This window comes from Centruroides vittatus, unplaced genomic scaffold (assembly GCF_030686945.1).
Source record: "Centruroides vittatus isolate TY-2023 unplaced genomic scaffold, ASM3068694v2 contig_1168, whole genome shotgun sequence".
NCBI lineage: Eukaryota > Metazoa > Arthropoda > Arachnida > Scorpiones > Buthidae > Centruroides > Centruroides vittatus.
In genome coordinates, this window is record NW_027120749.1 from 97679 (window position 1) to 119407 (window position 21729).

Genomic DNA, 21729 nt, shown 5'->3' on the forward strand with positions numbered 1-21729 from the left:
AAATATATCTAAAGATGATTAAAGAAGTTTAATCTAAGATAGTATAAAACAGTTCTCATAATTAAATGAAGAGCACATATAGTAAGGATAGGGATGTCTAACCGGTTCACCAACGCATTTTTTCCGATAGAATATAGCGCAATAAAATACAAGTGGCAATCATAATACTTTTAGTAATAATTTATAAAAAATCAGATTTATTAGTTAAGAAATATACATTTGAATACTAAAATCATTACGATATAGAAAAAGCGTGATTTCTATTTGTTTTTTTTTTTTGTAATTCTGTATACGATTGTTGGTTTCAGTGTTAGATCATCTGTTTTTAGAGATGCGGTTTTTCAAAACGAATCGCGTGTTGAAAGTCGTCTGATTTTAGCAGTGGCGTAGCTACGGTTCTCCGGGCCCGGTGCGGAACCAGATTTGTGGTCCCCGAAAAAAATTTTCGGCAGGGGTGTCCTTTTTCCGTAATGGTAATCGGGAACGTCCAAACGAAAACAAGTAATTTTTTCTATAAATTTCGGCTTTTGAATTTATTTATTCCGTTAAAAAAACATTGCGTTTAGACGTTCAATTTCTTTCGTTTGATGAATGATGCGTTAGGTATTTTTTTGTTTTGTTTACGTAAACGGACTAAAATAATTTTGTGTAGTGGTTTATATAGTGTATAACTACAGTTGAATTGCTGGTTTTCCTGTGTAATAGAGGCCCCAGCTCTAGCATCCAAATGCCAAATTTTGCTTTGTTCTGATTGCCGTGAAAAACTTCAAGTCTTTTTTTTCTTGTGATTTGAGGCTCCCGTGGACCCCCTTCGCTTTCCATGGGCCCGGTGCGTGAATTCTAAATCGGTGGAGTTTTTGGATAGACATGCATTATACAAGCAACAAGAGCGAAGAGAAGAGAGGTTTATTTAAACCAGGCAAAAAATTATTTGATTCCTGGAAAAGAAACCTTACGAGAGATAGGGAATTTAGTCAGAATTCTAACATCTGCGATGTACTGTACAGTACATTTCGACGAAAAATTCACAGTAAGAACTTTTAAACACCATATAAAAGACAGCTAGTGAAAAAAGAACGAGAGAAATGGACCTTAACTTCCAATGAATGTCCAAGAATATTTTGAACATTCCCAAAAGTTTTATAAGAAAAATTCCGAAAGAAAGGAATTCATAATAATAAAATTATATTAGCGAGGTTGAGGCCGAAGTTTTAAACGCGAAAACGTGTACGTCGGACGTTCGGCTCCGCTTTCCTGTAAGCCTAGAAGTTTGACAATGGCCTTTGGAAAGTCAGTGGAATCATGCCCGACATTTCAAACGCCATTATCAAACTTCTAGGCTTACAGGAAAACGGCGCCGAACGACCGACGTACACGTTTTCGCTTTGAAAACTTCGGCCTCAACCTCGCTATTATCGAATTTCGATGTTAACTTAAGTTATGCCTCATAGAAAATATAAAATCTACACATTCTCATTGACGAGAGAAATTTCATCACGGATCATAGAGTTTGATCACGGTGATTAAGACACGTGATTGATAACTTAAAACCGTGTCATATTTCTATTGTTGTTTCTAACACCCGATGCAGTATAATCCAGCGACAGCTTGGCTTATTTTCATTTTTATTTCAGTTGATTATTTTAACTGAATAAAGATGAAAATAAGCCAAGTGGTTGCTGGATTACACTGCATCGTGTGTTAGAAACAACAAAGACACGTGATTATCTACTGTATCCAACGAACCAGTTTAATTTGCTCAAGCTTATAGAACAGCACTGTACATTGCATCCATCCTCCGATTTTATTTATGCCAAAATCATTAAAACACTGTTGTTAGATTCCTAGCTAGCAGATATGTAAATGAATGAATGTTGACGGGAAAGCTGAGCTACTGGATTTTGCTTTTGGATGGGTTTTTTTCTTTTTCGTTTTTTTTTTTCGGATTGCTCCCTGGCTATTCTCCACTCCAATCGCCAGACGAATATAATTTTTGCAAATTGCGGATTTTGCGACAGGCAGTATGACCGCTATGTATGTATAAGATTCAATAAGTTTGTTTAAACTCCACTATACATCACTCGTCAGAAAATTTAACAGGAAAGCTGAACAGAACTATAGTGTACCGAGCTCCTTTAGCCACCATTCGAGATTACCGAGTGCCACTTTCAAGGGTGAAGAGTTGGATTTTGGGGTGCTGTGTTTGTTTTATGTAATGGTGTTTTTACTTAGAGAATGCATGATGTGTAAATGAATGGATGCGACGAACGAATTAGACAATGGCTCAGTTGTGAATATTATCGTGAGAGATATTTGTAATGATGTGTTGTAATGAAACAGAAGAAACTATTGAGTCTTCAATTGAAATTCGTGCTGATGCATTAAATGAAAATGATGACTGGCGTGTGTAAAGATTAAATTTTGAAATAATCGCTAATGCACTAATATTTTAAGAAAATAAGATACATCTATTATCAAATACTTACCAAACCTGTACCAATCAATGATATATCAATCGCATAGCCTAAATGTACCAACAACTTACGGATTTATGTCCCCGAGTCCCACATCACAGACACTCGCGATAAAGATGTGCTCCCGATCACAAGAGTATTGCACCAAATTAGATCAATCGAAACTCCATGGCGTTATGAAATTCTATTATAAATTCGAATTTTCTCAATCAGATGTGATTGACGTAGAAATTGCTGGATTATCGACGTTTTAAATTATAAATATGTTACCTCGCGAAAATTTCCTTATCGTAAACAAATGGACATCACCTAACAATGATAAAAATAATTAACGAAAGGACTTTATACCATTAAAAATCTGGTATAAAGTCTTAGTGTCGTTTATATTGCGTAACAAATTACTGTTTTGATGTTTTTATAGTGTATAGACATACTTGAGACATCCACTAGTAAATTACGTTTCTACCGCGTGACACTCAGTTTCCTTAAAAAACAAAATAGATTTAAACAGTTACTAACTAATGCATTTAATAGATTATACCCTAAGGCAGATTAAAATCAGAAAGTAGATTTTCTTTTGTATTTTATTATATTAACAAACGCGACCATTTCTAAGGACTTCTAATGTGGAACAACAATGGCATGCATCAAATACACTCGTAGCAAAAAATCGCACTGAAAAACAAATTGGAGCGGAAAATAATAGTTTTTATGAATATCATAATTAAAAGATAACTTCAAAGTTCAAATATTGTACAAACATTTGATACCATTACGAATGACCCTAAAATAGTTTTGCTTTTTTATGTTTGTATAAGATTAGTTTCTTCCAAATCATGCGATATGCATTAATATAAAATACCAAATATTCGGCTTTCAGAAATTCGTAATTACCAAAAAACCGGCTATTTTTGAAAGTGGCTAGTTTTGAATTTGACCAACTGTAGCACAGTTGTAGTTGGCCGCTTTTGTTTGGTTTTCGTAATGGACGTGTCACGCGACACTAGTTCTATTGTATTCTTCTATAAATATTGCACTATATACGGTATTCTATAATTTAAGATGACCTTAAAAATGATTATACAGACCTTGCTTTAGAAGTGTATTAATTTGTATGCGTTAAACACAATTTCGTTCTTGCCGTTGTTTATTTTGTATTTTAAGTATACGAGGTCTGTCCAGAAAGTTCATGAACTTTGCAAATAGAAGTTGTTTGCATTTACGTAGAAGCTAGTCGGTTTTGTTGTTTTCGAACAGGTTTTCTCCTCAGTCTATGCACTGATGTGTTTCTTCCATGAAAAGAACGCTTCCTGAAACGTTTCTTTTGGGATGATGCACAGTTCTGCTGGCGAATTTTCTTTAATGGTGCCAATGGATTCAAAACTTAATTTTAATTTGGGAAACAAAAATAAGTGGCATCGAGTTCTTGGCCAAAGATTTTTTTAATTCTTTCTACCCTGTGGGCGCTGAGGGCCCTTTTTTAGCAAGGGCCCGGGTTCGGCCATGCCAACAGTGGGGCGACCGGGTGGTGAGAGATAGGTCCCGACACATCCGGACAGACCACCCCCGAAAAATTCCTGTGGATGATTCGATCCGATCCCGGGTCCCCCTGACCGGTAGGCTACCACCTTGACCGCTCGGCCATCCGGCCGTCCTTGGCCAAAGATTCTATTATCAACAGTGAGGTGAGCAGGTGATTGTCTTGATGCTGCTCTCTTTAAGCAGTCGGTATTTTCTTCCTTACTGCTCCACGAAGACTTTTCATCGCCTCCAAATAGTATTCACGGTTAATAACAGTTTCGAATAGAAAAAAGCAGTGATTCAAGACCTTCACATTTGACCCAACTTGTTGCCAGTGGCGTAGCAAGGGGGTCTATGCACCAGGCGCCACTTGCAGAGGAGCGCCCAAATGGTCTCAAAGACAAACTGTGTGTTTCTGGAGGGGGAGAGGGAGGGGGGCGCCAATAAAGTGTCGTGCGCTGGGCGCCAGTTATGTTCGCTACGCCACTGCTCGTCACGCCTTTTTTCAGTCGCGAAGATCTTCCCACTTACTCTGGTGACTGACTTTTCTGTCTACGTCGTACCCGTCAACCCATGTCTCATCCTTAGCGATGATGTTTTTCATGAAATTTTCATCAGACCTAGCCCGTTTTAGAAGCTCTTTACTCACTGAAAGAAAATCGCAAAACGCAATCAACACGTGTTTACAGAAAAGAATGTAACAAACAACACAATGAATCTAACACAAATATAGAACAAACTATTTTCAGCAGATAGTAACTAAACTTTGCCGCTAGAGAGCTGTGCATTCAGATTTAATTATCGGTTGATGAGTAATTTAAAAAGTTTGCGAAGTTTCCGGACAGACCTCGTATTTAGCATGTGTCCAGAAAACCGGAAAACTCAGAAATCCGAACCACTTCTGGTCCAAGCTTACAAGATAATTGTCTGTTACTATGTTTATTTTATTTTAAAGAAACAAATCTGATTGCTTTCAGGGCCGGATTTACCAATTCAGGGTCCCTGGGCACAAATTCGGTGGGGCCCCCCTTTAAGAGTAGGCAAATTTGATGATTTAGAAAATTTACGCAAAATACTGTACTTTCAACTAGATTTCAACTAGGAAGTTGTAAATTTCATTTAAAAATAAGGTTATTGTAAACATACATATATTTTATTGTGTAAAACTAATTATTTTAATTTAATTGAAAAATACCTATGTAAAATTTTTTCCCGAAATTTTCCGATGTTTCATAGGTTTTTTCTCGGGTTTGGTTTTCTTTGCCTGTGGACTTCATGATTAGGCCACACTAGGCTGTCGCAGTAATAAAAAAAAAAAAATTGTTTAAACATAGCTTTGTGTGGGCCCGGGCACCGGCCCCAAATGTCCTTATGTACATCCGACCCTGATTGCTTTGGTATTAATGGGGTGTTGCAGCATCATAAGCACACTCCCGGATACACCCATGCAGAATACTCTGGGTATGGGCAAAATAATAACACCGTATACAGCTATTTTCAGGCAGAAAAGGAGAGAGTCTAAATCAGATGGTCGATGCAGACTACAAGACAAAAGCAAGCTAATATATATACAGTATATACTGATTCAAGATCTATTTTACTGCTATTTTAAACGATAATTCCAGAGATACTAAGACCAAGGCTATTCAAACATTTATGACAGTAATCTGGCCAGAATTCATCTATTCTATTGGTATGCAGAGCAAGGAGACAGTTGATCAGGAGGCGAAAATTGCTACTAATGAAAGCATAGCATTCATTAACAATAAAAAAATTTCAACGACATATTCTGTGACTATCTGAAACAATGAATGGACCGGCCAATTTGAAGATTTAAAAATAATGGAACGGTGCTCATTAAAATCCAAAATATCTTGAGATAATATAGAAAGTACTGTACTGTAAGCCACTTTAAAGTATGTTGCAAAAAGTCATTTCTTTGATGTTAACAATGACATTAAATTATTTTCTGAAATAAGTAACATATTTATTGTAAAAATTATAAAAACTTAAATGAATGGAACCTTCAAAAATCGTAGAATTGATATCTCGAGTTATTTTAACGTTAAAAGTAATACCTTGAAACATAAAAAAATAGGTGTAGACCAGGGGTGAGCAACCTTTTTAATCAACGGGCCAATTGAAATTTTAAAATTTTTTGGCGGGCCGCACATACAGTAACACTTAATAATTTACAAAATTTATTTATAATAAACATTAGAATAAAAAAATATAAAATTTAAAAAAAGTAAAGATTTCATATACAAATTTTAATGCAAAATAAAAACAAACAAGAAAAGAACAGAAAAACGAATTTACTTGAAATTTTTAATGAGAAATTTGGCACTGTTTTTTCAATACAAGCTGATCAATATCAGCTGGAATTGATGAGGTAGCTACACGTACGCAGCTTTGTAATCGTGCATCAGTCTCGATCGGTGGTCATTTTTGATTAATTTCATGGTTGAAAATAATTGTTCGCAAACATACGTACTTCCGAACAGAGACATCATTTGCTTTGCATTTTTCGTCAAAAGCGGAAATTTCTCAGGGCTCACATAAGATTTATAAAAATTTTCGATGTTTACTGAGAAAAATACATTTTTTAAATCGGTATTATTCTGCATGTCAATCACTTCCATTTGAAAGTCTTCGGGAACTGTATCCACATCGATACTAAATGGCGAGGAAAACATGTTCATGGAAACCGCTGTCTTCTCAGCTTTGAACATTTGGAATCGTAATTGAAATTCGTTGATTAAAATGTCTATATATTGTGCGTATTTTTGAGAAGTAGTAACGTTTTCTTTCTCTAAATGTGGAAAGTGAGACACATTATTCTGCAAAAGATGCTGTTTCCACAATTTTAATTTGCGCTCAAAGCCCTGAATTTTATCATACAAATTGTGAATAAACTGTCCTTCGCCTTGAAGTTCCACATTAAGATCATTGAGATGTTGAGTTATGTCGATAAGAAATTGAAAATCGCATATCCATTCTTTATTACCAAAATGAGGAAAGACATATCCCTTCATATCCAACAACAATTGTATTTTGCTTTTTAAGTTGTATACTCTTTTTAGCATTACACCTCTACTAAGCCAACGTACTTCGGTATTAAAAACCACGTCGCCATATTCAGTTTCTAAAACTTTCAGGAATTCTTTAAATTCACGGTGATTTAACGCGCGCGACTTTATAAAATTGATTAGTTTAATTATTGGTGTAATTATTGGTAGTAATAATTAACAATTTGTACAAAATGCCATTGATTTTTTACAATTAAATGCCTTAGTCACAATCTCAAACATCCAACCAGTCATAATTTTCTTCTAAAATAGCTTTTAAATCAATCTGCTGTGAAACATTATCTATTTCCATGCAATTATTTTCTTTAGAATCCTGTAAATCAGCATCACGATCCATGTCTGGTTCTGACTCATCTTTACTATTAGCTTCATCCCGTTTTAATGGGATAAGTGTTGATGAGAGATATTCCTCAGCAAATGTGCTTAAAGGTGGCAAGAGATATGTAGAAGTATTTTTAATCATAGTAAGTACATCTACTCCGAAAGTGCCATCCTGGTTAAAATTAGGCATTTTGTGTTGCACTGGTCCATGTGCCTGATGCTCTGCCATCAGCCTTGCAAATGGAGTGTTGGGTTGATAGTAGAATTGTTCAGAATTCTATTGTTCAAGTTTTGTTTAGATTCAGTTTCCTCAGCTAGCATGATCAACTCTTGTTTTTCATTCATATAATACAACTGAGAATATTTCTGCCACTCCTCCTGTTCAGTCTTCCGAGGAAAAAATGTCGAATTGGTAACTGTTTCAGTATATGCATTTTCATGGGTGTATATTGGCTTTGGATTGTCTGGCGTAAAGACAAACAATTTTTTATTTTTGTCAAAAACAGTCATTATACTAGATTCTGGGTCAGTTGTCAAACAGAAAGCTTGTATCTGAATTTCCAAAGTTACTTTTAAAGTTAACAAGTTCCATACTTCTATACATTCTTTAGATACACATACCAACAGGTGACTACACGTATCTCTACCAAATGCCATCTCACGAATAGTTCTATCTTCACCCAACATATAAAGATTTTTCAGATGCTTATTTGTTTCTGAATCCCAGAGGGTAATTATGTACTCAAAAGCCACAGCCAACATTGAACCATTTGACATGTGACATTTGGCAAACTCAATCTTTTCGCACACAAATTTTCCTGGTGAATTATGCAGTGGTTAACGAATATTTCCCTTCCTGTGACCTTCTTAATGTCTTGAAATAGCCTTCCCGATACTCCTACCTCCATGCTTGACATTGCTCGTGCTCCATCTGTCGATATACCAATAATCTTTTCTAATGAAATTGAAAAATTTTCCAACACAGACTTTAGTTCATCGTACAGGTCTTTGCCGGTTGTAGTCCCTTGCATTGGAATCAGTGAACACAATTCTTCGGTAATATTAAATTTGGTGTCAATACCACGTAAAAATATAGCCAGTTGTGCTGTATCGCTAATATCGCAACTCTCATCAAGTGCCAAAGAACAGTATTCGAATTTTGCAATGCGTTCACGAAGCGTTGTTGCTATGTTCTCGGACAAGTCTTCAATTCTCCTTGCAATGGTGAATCTTGATAAACTAATGTTTGAAATAATATTTATTTTATCAGGAAATGCTATTTCTGCAACAGCAGTCAGACATTCTTTTATCATCTCTCCATCCGCAAAGGGTTTCATTTTTTTTTTTTGCCAGTATTTGACTGACAACAAAACTAGCCTTTACTGCCGTATTTGATAAAATAGCTTGATTTTTAAAAATAGCCTGTTGGTTTCCCAAGTTTTTCTCCATTTGATTAAACTTATCTATCCGGAGTTGTCCTGTTAAGTTTTTATATTGTTGTTCATGTTTTGTATCGTAATGCCTTTTTATGTTATATTCTTTTAATGTCGACACAGTCTCTGAGCATATTAAGCATACAGCTTTATCTTTGACGAAAGTGAAAAAATAATCAAATTTCCACTTTTCTTGGAAATGCCTGTGCTCATCCGCAACCTTCTGTTTTTTTTTTTTTTTTTTTTTGTTTGCTTTTTCCGACATGCTATTATGGATTAAAAATTTGAAAGTTAAAAAAAATTTGTAGGAAAACTTAATTTTGAATAAAAAAAACTCTAATATTACCTTTTTGACAATAATATTGCACTCACGCCTTTCAAGAAACACAAGAATTGCTAAAATTGCTAGTTAACAGCTTACCAGTCTGACTGATTGTGTGACAGAAGCAAACACAAACAAGCACAGACGCGGCGCGTTCGTATTGCATGTTTGAACAAGTCGCCGACAAGTGAGTAACTCGTCACAAAAAATTGTTTCGGTTTAGTATGTACTACCATTTTATTATAATTAATTTTATAACAATATATTGATGGGAGAAAGTCGATAAAATAAATTCAATTTTAGAAATGCTTGGCGGGCCGCAAAACATGTTTAACGGACCGCAAGCGGCCCGTGGGCCGCGTGTTGCTCATCCCTGGTGTAGACCGTAGAACATACGTTACCTTACTGAAAACAAACGGAAACTTATTGACAGAATATGGATTCCAGTAAAGACACAATCATCAGTAACAACGTTAAAGTCATTGGTAATCACAAAAGTTAATACAGAAACTGATTATAAACAACTTTATAATTTTCTTAAACTTCTGCAAATATATTAAAACCAATTTTAGAACAGAGAAATGAGCTATATGTGATTTATGTTATGAGTAATTAATGATTTTTTCCTAGCAATTATCACGTAGTCTTATAAACTAGACTCCGTTTATTGTAATCACGTGTGGATTTGCCTATACTGATGGTGAATAACAGATTGCGAGGTAAGTGAACAAGACTAAAATGAACGGAAATTCTGGTTCATTGACTCTAACATTAAAAGGATGTGTCATAATAATTAAAAAGTGTATAGCTTGAAGATTTATTAATTATAGTTATTGTCATTAATGTTATTCGAGTTTAATATTGTAATTACAATTATAATAATAATTATTACTAATTTATACGTTTTGAGGTGGCTTTCTGATTACATTAAATGACTGATAACATCTGTGATTACACGTGCAATTTCTAGTGTTTGCGATTTATTTTGTTAGTTATTAATAAGAGAATTTTTGCTGTAAGAAAGAAATTTGAATATTATGCTATGTAATTCGCAATTTTATTAATGTAATAATAACATAAAAGTGTTATCCATTTGGTAATCAAATCACCTTTAACCTTCTTAGCATTGTATATTTAATACAAAACGTTGTTATTTGCGTATTTTAATATTTACTTTTTAGTGAATGATTCTTCTTAAATGTAAAAATCCTTAAACAGAAATTTTAGATAATAAATGACACAAAAGTGATCATGATTATTCATTATGGTGGTTAGGGAAGAGGGTAGCATCGTGGTTCCGTAGTGTAGCGGTTATCACGTTCGCTTTACACGCGAAAGGTCCTCGGTTCGATCCCGGGCGGAACCACAAGGTTTTTTATTTTTTTAAATTTATTCTTATTCTTATTCTGAAACTTTTGCCGAAGGTAAGTAAATATTTTAAAATTAAATATTGTTTGCTATTTTCTAAAACTTTCATTTAATTGGTATTATTTTTAAATACAACTTGAATGTGGAGCCATCTAGTGACGAAATGAGATTTTTTACAAATGACTTTCGGAATAATTCGATAATACAATTTGTGTATATGTGGACAAAAGAAGTGCTTGTATCGGTTATTTACATATGAAATATATTAATATTTAATAAGGGGTTTTCTTTTTAACGTATTAAAGAAGGCAAATTGTACGTGGTTCCGTAGTGTAGCGGTTATCACGTTCGCTTTACACGCGAAAGGTCCCCGGTTCGATCCCGGGCGGAACCACATTAATTTTTTTCTTCCCTCTCTATTTCTTATCGCTGTTTTATTCCCATTTGTATTATAACTACTTGTTATCTGATTCGGTCTCTTACCGTCTATTTTGTTCGTTTCATGTTTGATTATTAACTTTCAGGACGAGTAATATTGTTTTTCGTTACTAGATGGCGTTTCGAATGAGGAAATTTACAGGTGAGGAATTTTGTCTTTTCGTATAACGTTACCTTATTCTAATATATAGGCTTAATGGCGATTGGCAAGGTTGCTAGTTACACGCTTCAATTGATAGTGCAGAAAAATTAATCGAAACCTATCAAAAAAGTAAAAATATCGATGCAGGCGTGATTTCGGAGCGTGGCAGCCCCCGGACATAGGATGACCTTTGTCGGTTGACCCTCGAACTCTAGACGAACACCTCATTAGATCGCACGCTTTAATTTCATCATCAGTCAGTCTCGGCTGGATTTATTGGTCGGAAAACTCACACTTTACCGCTAGAAGATCAAAAGAGTGCAATAAATCGTCGTTGGACCATTCGCCCTCTCAGTAGAGCCCGAAATGCTCGTAAATCAAGTCGACACAGGTGGCTCGCCAATCTCACCCTTCAATGGAACCTTTTGACGTCTTCGTCACCCTCCTCTACACAACTGACTTTCCGGTTTGGAAGTATTAATTGCGAATTATATATTAATTGCCAGGCCCGAAACGGGATACCCGCCCGGTGACGTCACAGATAGCCTCTCTTGGCCAGGTGGACTTGGTAATTATTTATTACCCTATAACCATTAATTTATTATTTTGGTCATAATTTAAGGAAATATTTGCTCTTGCCGCGGCTACTTTTGAAAAGAAATCTTTTCTCATTTGTTGTCTCGATACCTTTTCCGGATAATTCTTCATTTAACGGCATTTTTCAGACTTGAAAGTTCTTATTAAATGTGCATTTTTCCAACGGTTTTGCATATTTAATGTCTGATACTTGTACAAAACCGTTAGAAATTTCTTAATTATAGCAATTTATTTCATTTGTATTTATAAATTTTACTTACATGAATAATTGTTAATAAATAATTTGTATATTTAATTTTAAATTACTCAAATGCATCCCTAATAATCGCCATTCCAAAAACAGATGGCACCACGTGTATCACAGATAAATTGTTTGGGCAAGAAACAAAACGTGGAGCCAGTTCGTTTTGCTTAAAATCTAGACAAAATTAACTCGCACGTAAAGTAAATAAAACAAAACAGGTATATTTTGCATTAAAATATAGAAATTGTTTTCCTTCTTTCTTAACTGTAAATACTTTAATGCCCGAAATTTGCACAGTCTGACTACTTCCCGTTCAAATTTGAACCAATAGGAGAGTGTTTTCTCAATTCGGATTTAGTCGGAGATTTATTGCACATAAAGTGGAAATGACGTTATCAATATCGTTACTGCACATGACACGTGACATTGGTTGCTATTAGCGACGTCATTTACATGATATTAAATCCATTTTCGTGTGGATAATAACACAGTTTACAATTGGTGTGTGTCTTTAGTTAAGAATATCAATTTCGTATGACGTAACTACAAATCAACCAACCAATAACGCTTTAGATATCAATATAATTACCTATTCCGCAATCTTCTCGTTTCTAAACCTTGAGATTCTCCGTTCTTAATCGGGATTAATCGATTAAGAAAATCTCATTTAGTTAATTAACGTCTTCCTTTGAGTTTTTGCTTGGGTTTTAATCATAAAAACATCGAAAATAATTTATTTTTTTATGTTTTTTTCTTGGTAAAAATTGCTTTAAAATTTTTATTGCAGAGCTATTTCCACTTTGAGAAGTATGAAAGATGATTTTAGAGGGGAAAAAGCAAAGAATTGTATTATTCGGAAACTTTCCTCAAAAGTATTTTCTCAATTTTTGTTATATTTTTGAATAATGATCATTAAGAAAGTTAGAATTTTTTTAATTGGGTAAATTTAAATTTTTTGGAATATTCTGTCTGCATTTTTGAGGTTGCGTGACTCGAAAGGAGTAAAACGAATGGTCTGGAGGAAGTAAAATGCATACATGAATCCGTAATTTCTCACGGACATGTGCGAAAAATTATTTAACTAAAACATATTTAGATTATTCAGCATTCACGTGACTAATTCGGAGTAATTTTTTTTTTTTTTTCGTATCGCTTCCTTCGCCCACGAGGTACTGTACTTCTGGGTAAGCTACGTCATCCGTTCAGTTATCTGGATGAAGTGCTATCGAGTCGATTTTGAATTCTGTTGGTAATGGCATGTTCGAATATTGGTTCTGTCTTAGGGTTGCGTGACCGGAGTTACTTATTGAACTTCTACGAATGGAAAATTAGGTAAGGGCCAGGCGATCCCTACTAAAGTCCATCGAGACCCGAACTGCGTGCCTATTTCTCTCCCTTATCGCATTTTTCACTTCTGATATATAACAGTAATGTTTAAAATTTCGCTTTAAACATATTCTGTTCTATTTTTAAAATTCGTGTTTTGTTTTCCTTTAACAGAAACGGGCCAACACGTCCACATCTCCAGTAAAGTTGATTAAAGTGGGAGATAAAATGATGACAATCTATGGCCTAAGAGGAATTTTCGGCATGAAAATTTTGTTTTTGGATTCAAGAGGTATATATAATCAATTCGGATAGACTTCTCGAACTCCTTAAGCCAGAAATGTCATTCGCTCTCATTTCTGTACACTCGCAACTTTTGGAATAAATAAGACAGTTTTTAGATTGGCCATAGAAAAAGCAAAGCAAAATATAAATAAACGACACTAGAAAACGATTCTTTTGATTCTTAGATAAGCGAGAAAGGAAAAAACGCGAAAGTTTCTTGATTACATATCAGTTATCCATCCCGTTTCGTCCGAGAAATAGACGGATCTGACACTAACTTTAAATAACTCTTATAATTCAGGACAAATTAAGGGAAGAAATAAAAGTTTTGTTGCTAAAATGAGTTTGTGAAGCGTTGAACAAAGTTCACCCCCATTCAAATGATGCATTACAATCATGTGTGGGCGTGCACGAACCCACATTTCAACTACTAATCAATGCAGCAAAACATCATCAACTAAGCGAGAAAATGAAGCCCACTATATTATAAATGACCCACAATCGTCGTCTTTCTCTACCGTCAAAGGGCGCATCATATCGAAGCCGGGCCCATCTATCATCGGAGGACGACGTCAAGATTAATGACGTCAGCGATCCGAGTGACTCCCCGCGGCGCATACGAGCATCTCACTTTTACTCGAATCTGTTAATTACAAGTTAGCAATATCCCGCTTCAATTAAAAGCAGTCGTTCTCCGTAAAAGCGAGTCAGATTAAGACGCTAGGCAAAAGAAAAAAAAAACAAAATACTTAAGACGGCGATGATTAGTACAGCTCCATATTTTTAAGGTGGTCCCGCTGTTGGCTAGAGTCCCGCGAGAGCCGAACGGCATTGATAAATGGAAGCAGTCCCGGATCGCGAGTCTTTGGCAATTAGTTTAACAAAAGTCTTTTGTCAACGAGAATTCTCCGCAATTAATGAATTACGTAGGAGACCCGTTCGCGTAACCCGTACGAGAATATAATTTGGGGATCATCCTGGCGTGCGCCAAATAATAATCACTAATTTAACTTATCTACTCAAGCTCCACCTCGCTTTTTTATCATTTAAAAAAAAAACCTACAATATTCTGTTTATTATTATTATTATTATTGGCCAAAACTGTATCTTAAGTTTTTAAAATTGAATTACACTAGAATATATTATAAATAATCGATTATTATCTTGTATGGTCGCGTTCTGTAATTAACGGGAAAGAAATATGATACGAGAAATTTGAAAAATTAATAAGTTAAAAGTTTTCTTTTATTCTTTTTCCATTAATGCAATTTGGTTATTAATCATTTCGATTCGTAAAATTCTCCAAAACACGAATGTTAGTTGATACGAACGCGATTCGTGATCGTTCGTATTTAAATATCTATTGATTAGTTACGAAAACGGCCACCAGATAACGCCACCGTTATAAATGGCGGATTTATCTTTGCATTAATATTTACAGATTTCTTTTCCCCTTTATCCTCTTCGAGACGAGATAGTCGGCCATCTAATCGGCCGTTAAGGAGAAACACGCCTTTTCACTCAAATCGAAAACAATCCGAGCGAAAGTACGTTCAAATATCAAGAAAGTTAAACGGTTGGCGTCACAGTTCCTTGATTAATGACATGCTCGGGGACGACCATCCTCTTTGACAGATGTAAATATGAACGCCGCACTTTTACGAAAAAAAATATGAGGAGGGAAAAAAAAGAGTTTTACGTCGGTTTTACTTTTCGGCCGCATGAGGCGCTCTTTCCACTTTTTATTTCAAACCGCTCGGGAAAGCTACTGTCGCTCGTGACGCCTGGTGTCGCTTTACCTTTATAACCACGCCCAGTCGCGTGCCTTACTCCTATTGGTTTATTTCATGCATGCCGTCAGCCATTTTGGAACAAAGATTGTTATTTACCAAATCATTTGCATGCAAATTTGATTCTTGTTGATTAAAATGTTTGGTTTGTTGGAATTGAAAAGAATTATTCTTTTTATATATTTTTTTTTTACCAAAACAGAACTTTCTAGTTTGTTAGAAAAAAAAATTTAATATGTATTTTCTTGAAAAATGCACGTTGAAGGTAATTTTTCTTTTTTTTTTATGTTTTTCCTCCTTTCTTTTATTTGATTAAAACTTTTCTTTTAATTTTATTGATACTTCCAACTGCGAAACTATTTTGTTTAATATCTGGAACAATGATATTCTTTGTTTAATAACAGCTTAACTTATTAATTAAAACGCATAATCTTTTTTTTAATTTGTAATTTTTTCCCTTAACTTTTTACATCTTCATTCATTCTATGGAGTTTTCTTATCCCGAGTAAGTTTTATATGAAATTTCGTAATGTTTTGGATATCCTAGAGCATTATTTCTTCTGTATTGATTTAATGTTGTTAAAAGATTCAATGAAAGAAAAATAAAAAAATAACATTTAAAGCCAAAATAAATATAATTCGCGAAAAATGAATCTTAAAATAAAATGTGATAATTAAATTTTATAGTTTTTTTAATTGTATTTTTCCGGATGTTACCAATTTAAACATCGTAAAACGCATTTACAGTATTTAAAAAACACGTAAGTTTTAAGATACGAATGCGTAAAACGTGTATAAAACTTTTTATAAATGTTTAAAAAACGATAGAGTAGACTTTATATGTCTTTATTATATTTATTAAATGGTATTAATTGATGTAATTATATTGGTATAAAATGAATGGAAAGTTCGTAGAAGTGGATAATAATGTTTTGGAGATCGAATACAAAGGCATTAAAAAATAAAATGGTTTGTATTATGTTATTGTAGAGAGTTGGGTAATGGAATGAGCTCGAATTTATTCTTTAAATATTCGTGAGCGTAAGAGCTTGGCCTAAACAATTTATAAAATAACTTTAGTTTGTGGAATTGCTAAAATTTTATTGAAACGATTAAAAAATTCCGGAATAATTACGAGAGAATTAAAAAGAAAGTTACGCCGGCCAACCTCGAAAAAAGCGATAAATTTAACTTTTGTTTTCATAATTACGACATTTTACGTATTTTGTATCTTTAAGCGCGCGTTCCTTTTGTTTTGACAAAAGTAATCTAGAGCAGAAAGACATAAAATGAAAACTTTTATGACTTGGAGTTGAACGACGAAGACAATCCGAAGAGCGAAGATGTGTCCAGCTGTTAATCTGTCTATCCCCTTTCTATTCCACCTTGTCCGTTGATAGTGCTCATACATTACTCTTAATTAGCTCATTAGCTCGTGTGTTTCACAAACGGTGAACAGCAATTTCGCCAGAAAACATCCCTTCACAATTTACCTCTCTGCGCTTCACAAAATTGAGAAGTCAATTTTGCTGCAGACAGCTCGTCCTTTAGCGTCGGACCCCGCGTAAATTCTGCATTTCGCGAATATTTTTCTGGCTTTACTAATTAAATTCTTAATCGCTAATTAAGAGAAGTGAAGCTTTTTCTGACGGAGAAGTGTCCGAACGCGGTTCTTCGGACAATTTATTCGGAGACAAAATAACCACTCGAAACTCATTCGAGAGAATTCCAACTTTATTATTGTTATTAATATTATTTGAGAACGATGGAGTAAAAATAGTGATTATTAATAATCCGAATATATCAAACATTACTGCACAAGTCGTGTTTCCTTTCTTCGAAAACACAAAAGAGAGAATGACAATGAGGTGGAAGCCGTTGGACACAGGGATACAGAAATGGAACAAACATGGATAAGATTGATTGCACGTGAAGCTGGGTACGTAAAAGGGAACCCCTGAATACCATACGGATCTTCCTGGTACCGTTGAGGGTAGAGATTCGCCTCGCTAATGCCCACATTTGCATCCTCTTATCACAGATTACATAACAACGGTTGCTGATTTTGCACCTCTCCCTTTTAGTCCCGGACTTTTGTTGGCGTCCGGGGCCAAACAAATGTCAAGACTTTTCAAGTCTATTCTAATTTCCGCCGTCGAAATTATGAGTAAAATTTTGAGCGTGTTTCGTCTCGCATTCGAATGCACCTTTGCGTTGCTTTTTTCAGGTACTTTCAACAATAATTATTCTTTAAAACTAATGCGGATTCGGCCGGGATTTTTTCATTCCGGAGAAATTGCGGGCCATTATCTTAAGATCAAAGTTGGAAGGACAAGATGAAGATTTAATATATGGCGGACTTCTTCGTTAGGCTGACGTCGACTCGTACAATCGTGGCCACTTTGTGGCACCTCTAGCGTGTAGCAATTATTGCTAAGCCGTTATCAGTATATTCCACTCGAATGAGTTTATACATGTATAAATACTTTAAATAAAACACTAAACATAAAGTTCGATGGTAAACAAATGCTTCTTCTGGAACTTGGTTCATCCCAAGATTCAAATGAGTCCTTCAGGCGTCGGTTTGGCATTTTAACGTGACTATTTAAGAACGATACTTGCGTTTGCCTTAGGTCCTGTAACAAACCTAACGAAGATATGATCGAATGGGAATGGGTGCACAAACATGTTCTGAAATGGTGAGTCACGTGTTTCGCAACTGGACGTAAATGGGGTGGGTACAAGATGCCTAAAGGCTCTTATCGCCATCAACCACAGACAAACATGAGGCGTCGAAGTAATAACTACGCGGAGAAATAGTTTTAGGCTCAGGCGACTCCAGTTCTCCTGCAGACGCTCCGATTAATGGAGAATGAGGTGACTTCAGGCTTTTATTTGCCCAAACTCTTGAAATATTCGCTTTGATCGCAACTTCTTATTTACAGTACTGTTCGGATTAGTCACCGTTTTCGTCTTGGATCCGACTGCTCAAGCCTAATTCAGGTAGGCACAGGTCGCAAGACGGATTATGGATAATTTCCGCCAGGACACACGACTCCCTAACTTCATGTCAGGTTTCGAGACGGAGGAGCTTCAAAACTCCCAGTCGACTCCTTCCTCGTGCTTCTCGAGTTTTTGCTGTAGTTTCTCGATATTAGTTTGCCTCTCTTCGTCGTTCCATTCTTCCGTCCTGGAGCGACCTTCCTCCTCTTCTTCGGCTGTCCTAGTCTCGTTCTCGTCGGGAGATTCTACTACTTCAGTGTCAGTACTGTCCCCAGATTGTCTGTAATCGCAGGCTGGAGGCGGTGCTGGCTCCACTCGCACTGTGTGATCCTGTTCCATGTGCATACCGAAATCGTCCGTCTGACGGACGCATACTCCGTTGATGATTTTATCTTCCTCCTCCTCGTCCTCTTCGTCACCACACACGTCGCTATCTCCCGACATCTCCAGACCAGGATCTACCCATTGAGGAGCCGCCGGTTTTCGCCTTTTACTGCTACTAGAACTGCTTGAGAGAGATGCTTGAACCACTTGGGGTACTTCGTGATCACTGGCTTCGCCTCCTTGATCCTGAGCGGAGAAGTTGGAATCGTCACTGGACGTTGAACTGAGACCTTCTTTCGATATTCCTCCTTCGACATCCGAATGTCCCGCATGATGAGCAGACATACTTAAATCTAAAGTAGCGGGTTCGTCTCCGTGTGAAGAAACAGGTGAACAATTTCGAAAAGGTGAGTAAACGTACGGCAGACCATTGCCGTATCCAGTCACTTGATCTCGACACATTTCCGCCAGCCGCTGGTTCAATAAGATGCGAAACTGGACGGGATCAAAGTTCACGCTTTCCCTAACAGATAGAGATCCATCCGACTGTTTAGAATCTTCACTGTTAGAAGAGTATTGCTTCATCCTCATTCTATGGTTATGGAACCAATTCGTTATGGTCCTGACTGACAAGTTCAATTCGTTGGCGAGAAATTCGATTGTGGATGTACTGGGATAAGGATCCAGAGAGAAAGCGAGTCGGAGCGCTTCTTTCTGTTCATCCGAAAAGAGGACCCTTGGTTTCTTTACCGGTGGATATGGTGATGGAGGTGCGGCAAAGTTGAATACATGATTGTCTATGGGCAACCTCTGAACTTCTGGTTCACTGTTATTGCGTCGGCGCTTGTTAGCTGTAAATAGATAAATAAATATGCATATAAATAAAAGTTTGAAATCATTTTCGGACTTTACGACGCATTAGTCATCTGCTGATTTCGCTCCCATTTGTAACATGACTCTATAATTAATTAACTTTTTGACATCGGCTGTCTCAAATTAAATGCGAATAATTTCGTTTTTTTCATATTCTCATTTTAAAATAAATAAAGAAAAATCTACGCGTTACGTCTCTAAAAGATGTATGCATTTTTTCAATTTTAACTCACCTTCTCTCCTCTCATTTTTTAAAAGTTGAAGTTTTTCTACATTGTGAGGATCATTAAGCCACAGTTGCATCCGAATGAAAGGTTCTCTGCCCTTAATACTGAGCATATGCCAAGGTTTTGGCTTCGATAAGAGTTCACTCACCGATCCTTGCGACAAGCCAAGAACTGCCTCGCCAAAAATCTATGAAAAAAAGTACACGTGAATCATCGATTTTTAAGAAAATTTAAGATCCGTAATCTTACCCACTTTTTGCCCAATATTATGTGCCATAAGAGCCTCTTTAATGCGTGACGTCACTGTCTGAGTATCTAAATCGGTGGTTAATGCGGCCATCTCGTAGACGGAAGGCTGCATATAGTTTAAAGTTCGTGGACTGAGCGCTGATCTTCTCGCAGCCCCATTCGATGTTGGACTAGTGGACATAACTGGAAGAGTGGGACCATCTGGTGTGGAAGATGTGGAGCGAGGTGCATCCTGAAGTGGAGGATAAGTGGATACGCTGCCCTGACGGCAATCTGGAGTTCTGGGATAATTGTTCTCTGGCTGTCTTTGAGGTGTTAATTTCGTAACGCCTAGAAATAATTCTACAAATTAATAATTTCTTTTATAAACTGATGTAAAGTAACATTTAAGTTTTATCGAATTAAACCTATTTCTAATATTAAAATATAAAAAAAGCTTAGATATAATTTTCGTAAATATTGACTTACATTGAATAAAATCTTAAAAAGAAATATAAAATAACTAGAATTAAAATAAATTTAAATACTTAAATATAATTTAAAATCAACAGTTTAATCTTATACTTTCAAAGTTTAAAGTTCCAAAAATGAACAAATGTTTCCAATCGAAATAAAAGATTTCGAGGAATAAAACATTTTTAAATGGCAGATTTAAAAAATAATCTCGTAATGCTAAAAAAAGTCTCATCATCCATAGAAAAAAATTAATAAATAATTTTCTAGCGATGGATAAATTTCTTTGTGCGATAAGGATTATTAAACGGACTCACCTGTCGGAACGTTTGAACACGCATAGTTTCCTGTCCTCATCAGTTTCTCGGGAGCAATTTTATATTGAGATGCGACCAGTCGATGAACAGCATTATCATCTTCCAGAAATATCTTCATCCGGATGAAGGGTTCCCTCCCCTTTTGAGTCAACATGTGCCAAGGCTTAGGTCGAGCGAGCAAATCCGAAACTGAACCCTGACTCAGTCCAAGTACGCTTTCGCCGAATAATCTCTGGCTGATTGAATACTGGCTCAACTGCTCTTTCACCTGGAAATAGCACAGAATTATGATTTACCACAAGTTGTGGTGTAAAGTCCCGATTGTGAGGAGGATTGTGCCGCTTTGCTGCTCCGAGTTGTGAAGAGTGAGCCGTGAAATATGTAGAGATTTTAATTAAACAGAAATTTATGCACTAATTAAAATGGGATAGGAAAAACACTGAGTTATTTTTCCAACTCGCTTGATGTCACGTAGAACGTAAGAAAGAACGGACGATGTAATTTTAACTCAACAACTGAACTGGAATAGTGCGTAGGAGCAAATGATTCATGTTTACTGTGAAGTGATGGGGTCGCGGGTTCGTCGCTTCACTTGTACTCCCGCTGATAGGGCAGCACGTGTCTGAGCTACTTCCCCATTTCACAAAAACTAACTAGCTTGATTCACGTGGTTCATGAACAACATTCTTGTTTTTTGCAGGACAGCACATTTTTTTTTTTTTTAATTTCTAATCAAGAATACTTAAATACTTGTTTCTTTAGAGCAGTAAACGCCGATATACAGTGCAGTATCGAACAGTAACAATATCAGATTATTGCAATAGGATTTTTTATAAAAAATTATTAATAATGCCTGTATATCTTGGAAAATGACTTAAAAATATAGCCTAAATTAAAAGATCCAAAAATTCGAATAACATGTTATTCAGATTT

General features: G+C 35.8%; 1 protein-coding gene, 1 long non-coding RNA gene and 2 other non-coding genes across 4 annotated transcripts in view; 3 read left to right on the forward strand and 1 right to left on the reverse strand.

The window, feature by feature from the left end:
* Nucleotides 1-9865: 9865 nt before the first annotated feature.
* LOC136981491 (uncharacterized) overlaps nt 9866-21729 on the forward strand; it is a 51522-nt gene continuing 39658 nt past the window's right edge. Inside the window, exon 1 of the long non-coding RNA XR_010881723.1 lies at nt 9866-9879. This is a non-coding gene — a long non-coding RNA (uncharacterized lncRNA). The remainder of the gene's footprint in view (nt 9880-21729) is intronic.
* TRNAV-UAC (transfer RNA valine (anticodon UAC)) lies at nt 10454-10526 on the forward strand. The gene has a single exon. It is a non-coding gene; the product is annotated as a tRNA-Val (tRNA).
* On the forward strand, nt 10850-10922 carry TRNAV-UAC (transfer RNA valine (anticodon UAC)). Its single transcript has one exon. It is a non-coding gene; the product is annotated as a tRNA-Val (tRNA).
* LOC136981479 (homeobox protein cut-like 1) overlaps nt 17067-21729 on the reverse strand; it is a 78246-nt gene continuing 73583 nt past the window's right edge. The window contains 4 exon segments of the mRNA XM_067277792.1: nt 17067-19528; nt 19784-19964; nt 20031-20356; nt 20797-21064. Of these exon segments, the coding sequence (XP_067133893.1) occupies nt 18444-19528; nt 19784-19964; nt 20031-20356; nt 20797-21064 (1860 nt within the window). The 3' untranslated portion in view covers nt 17067-18443.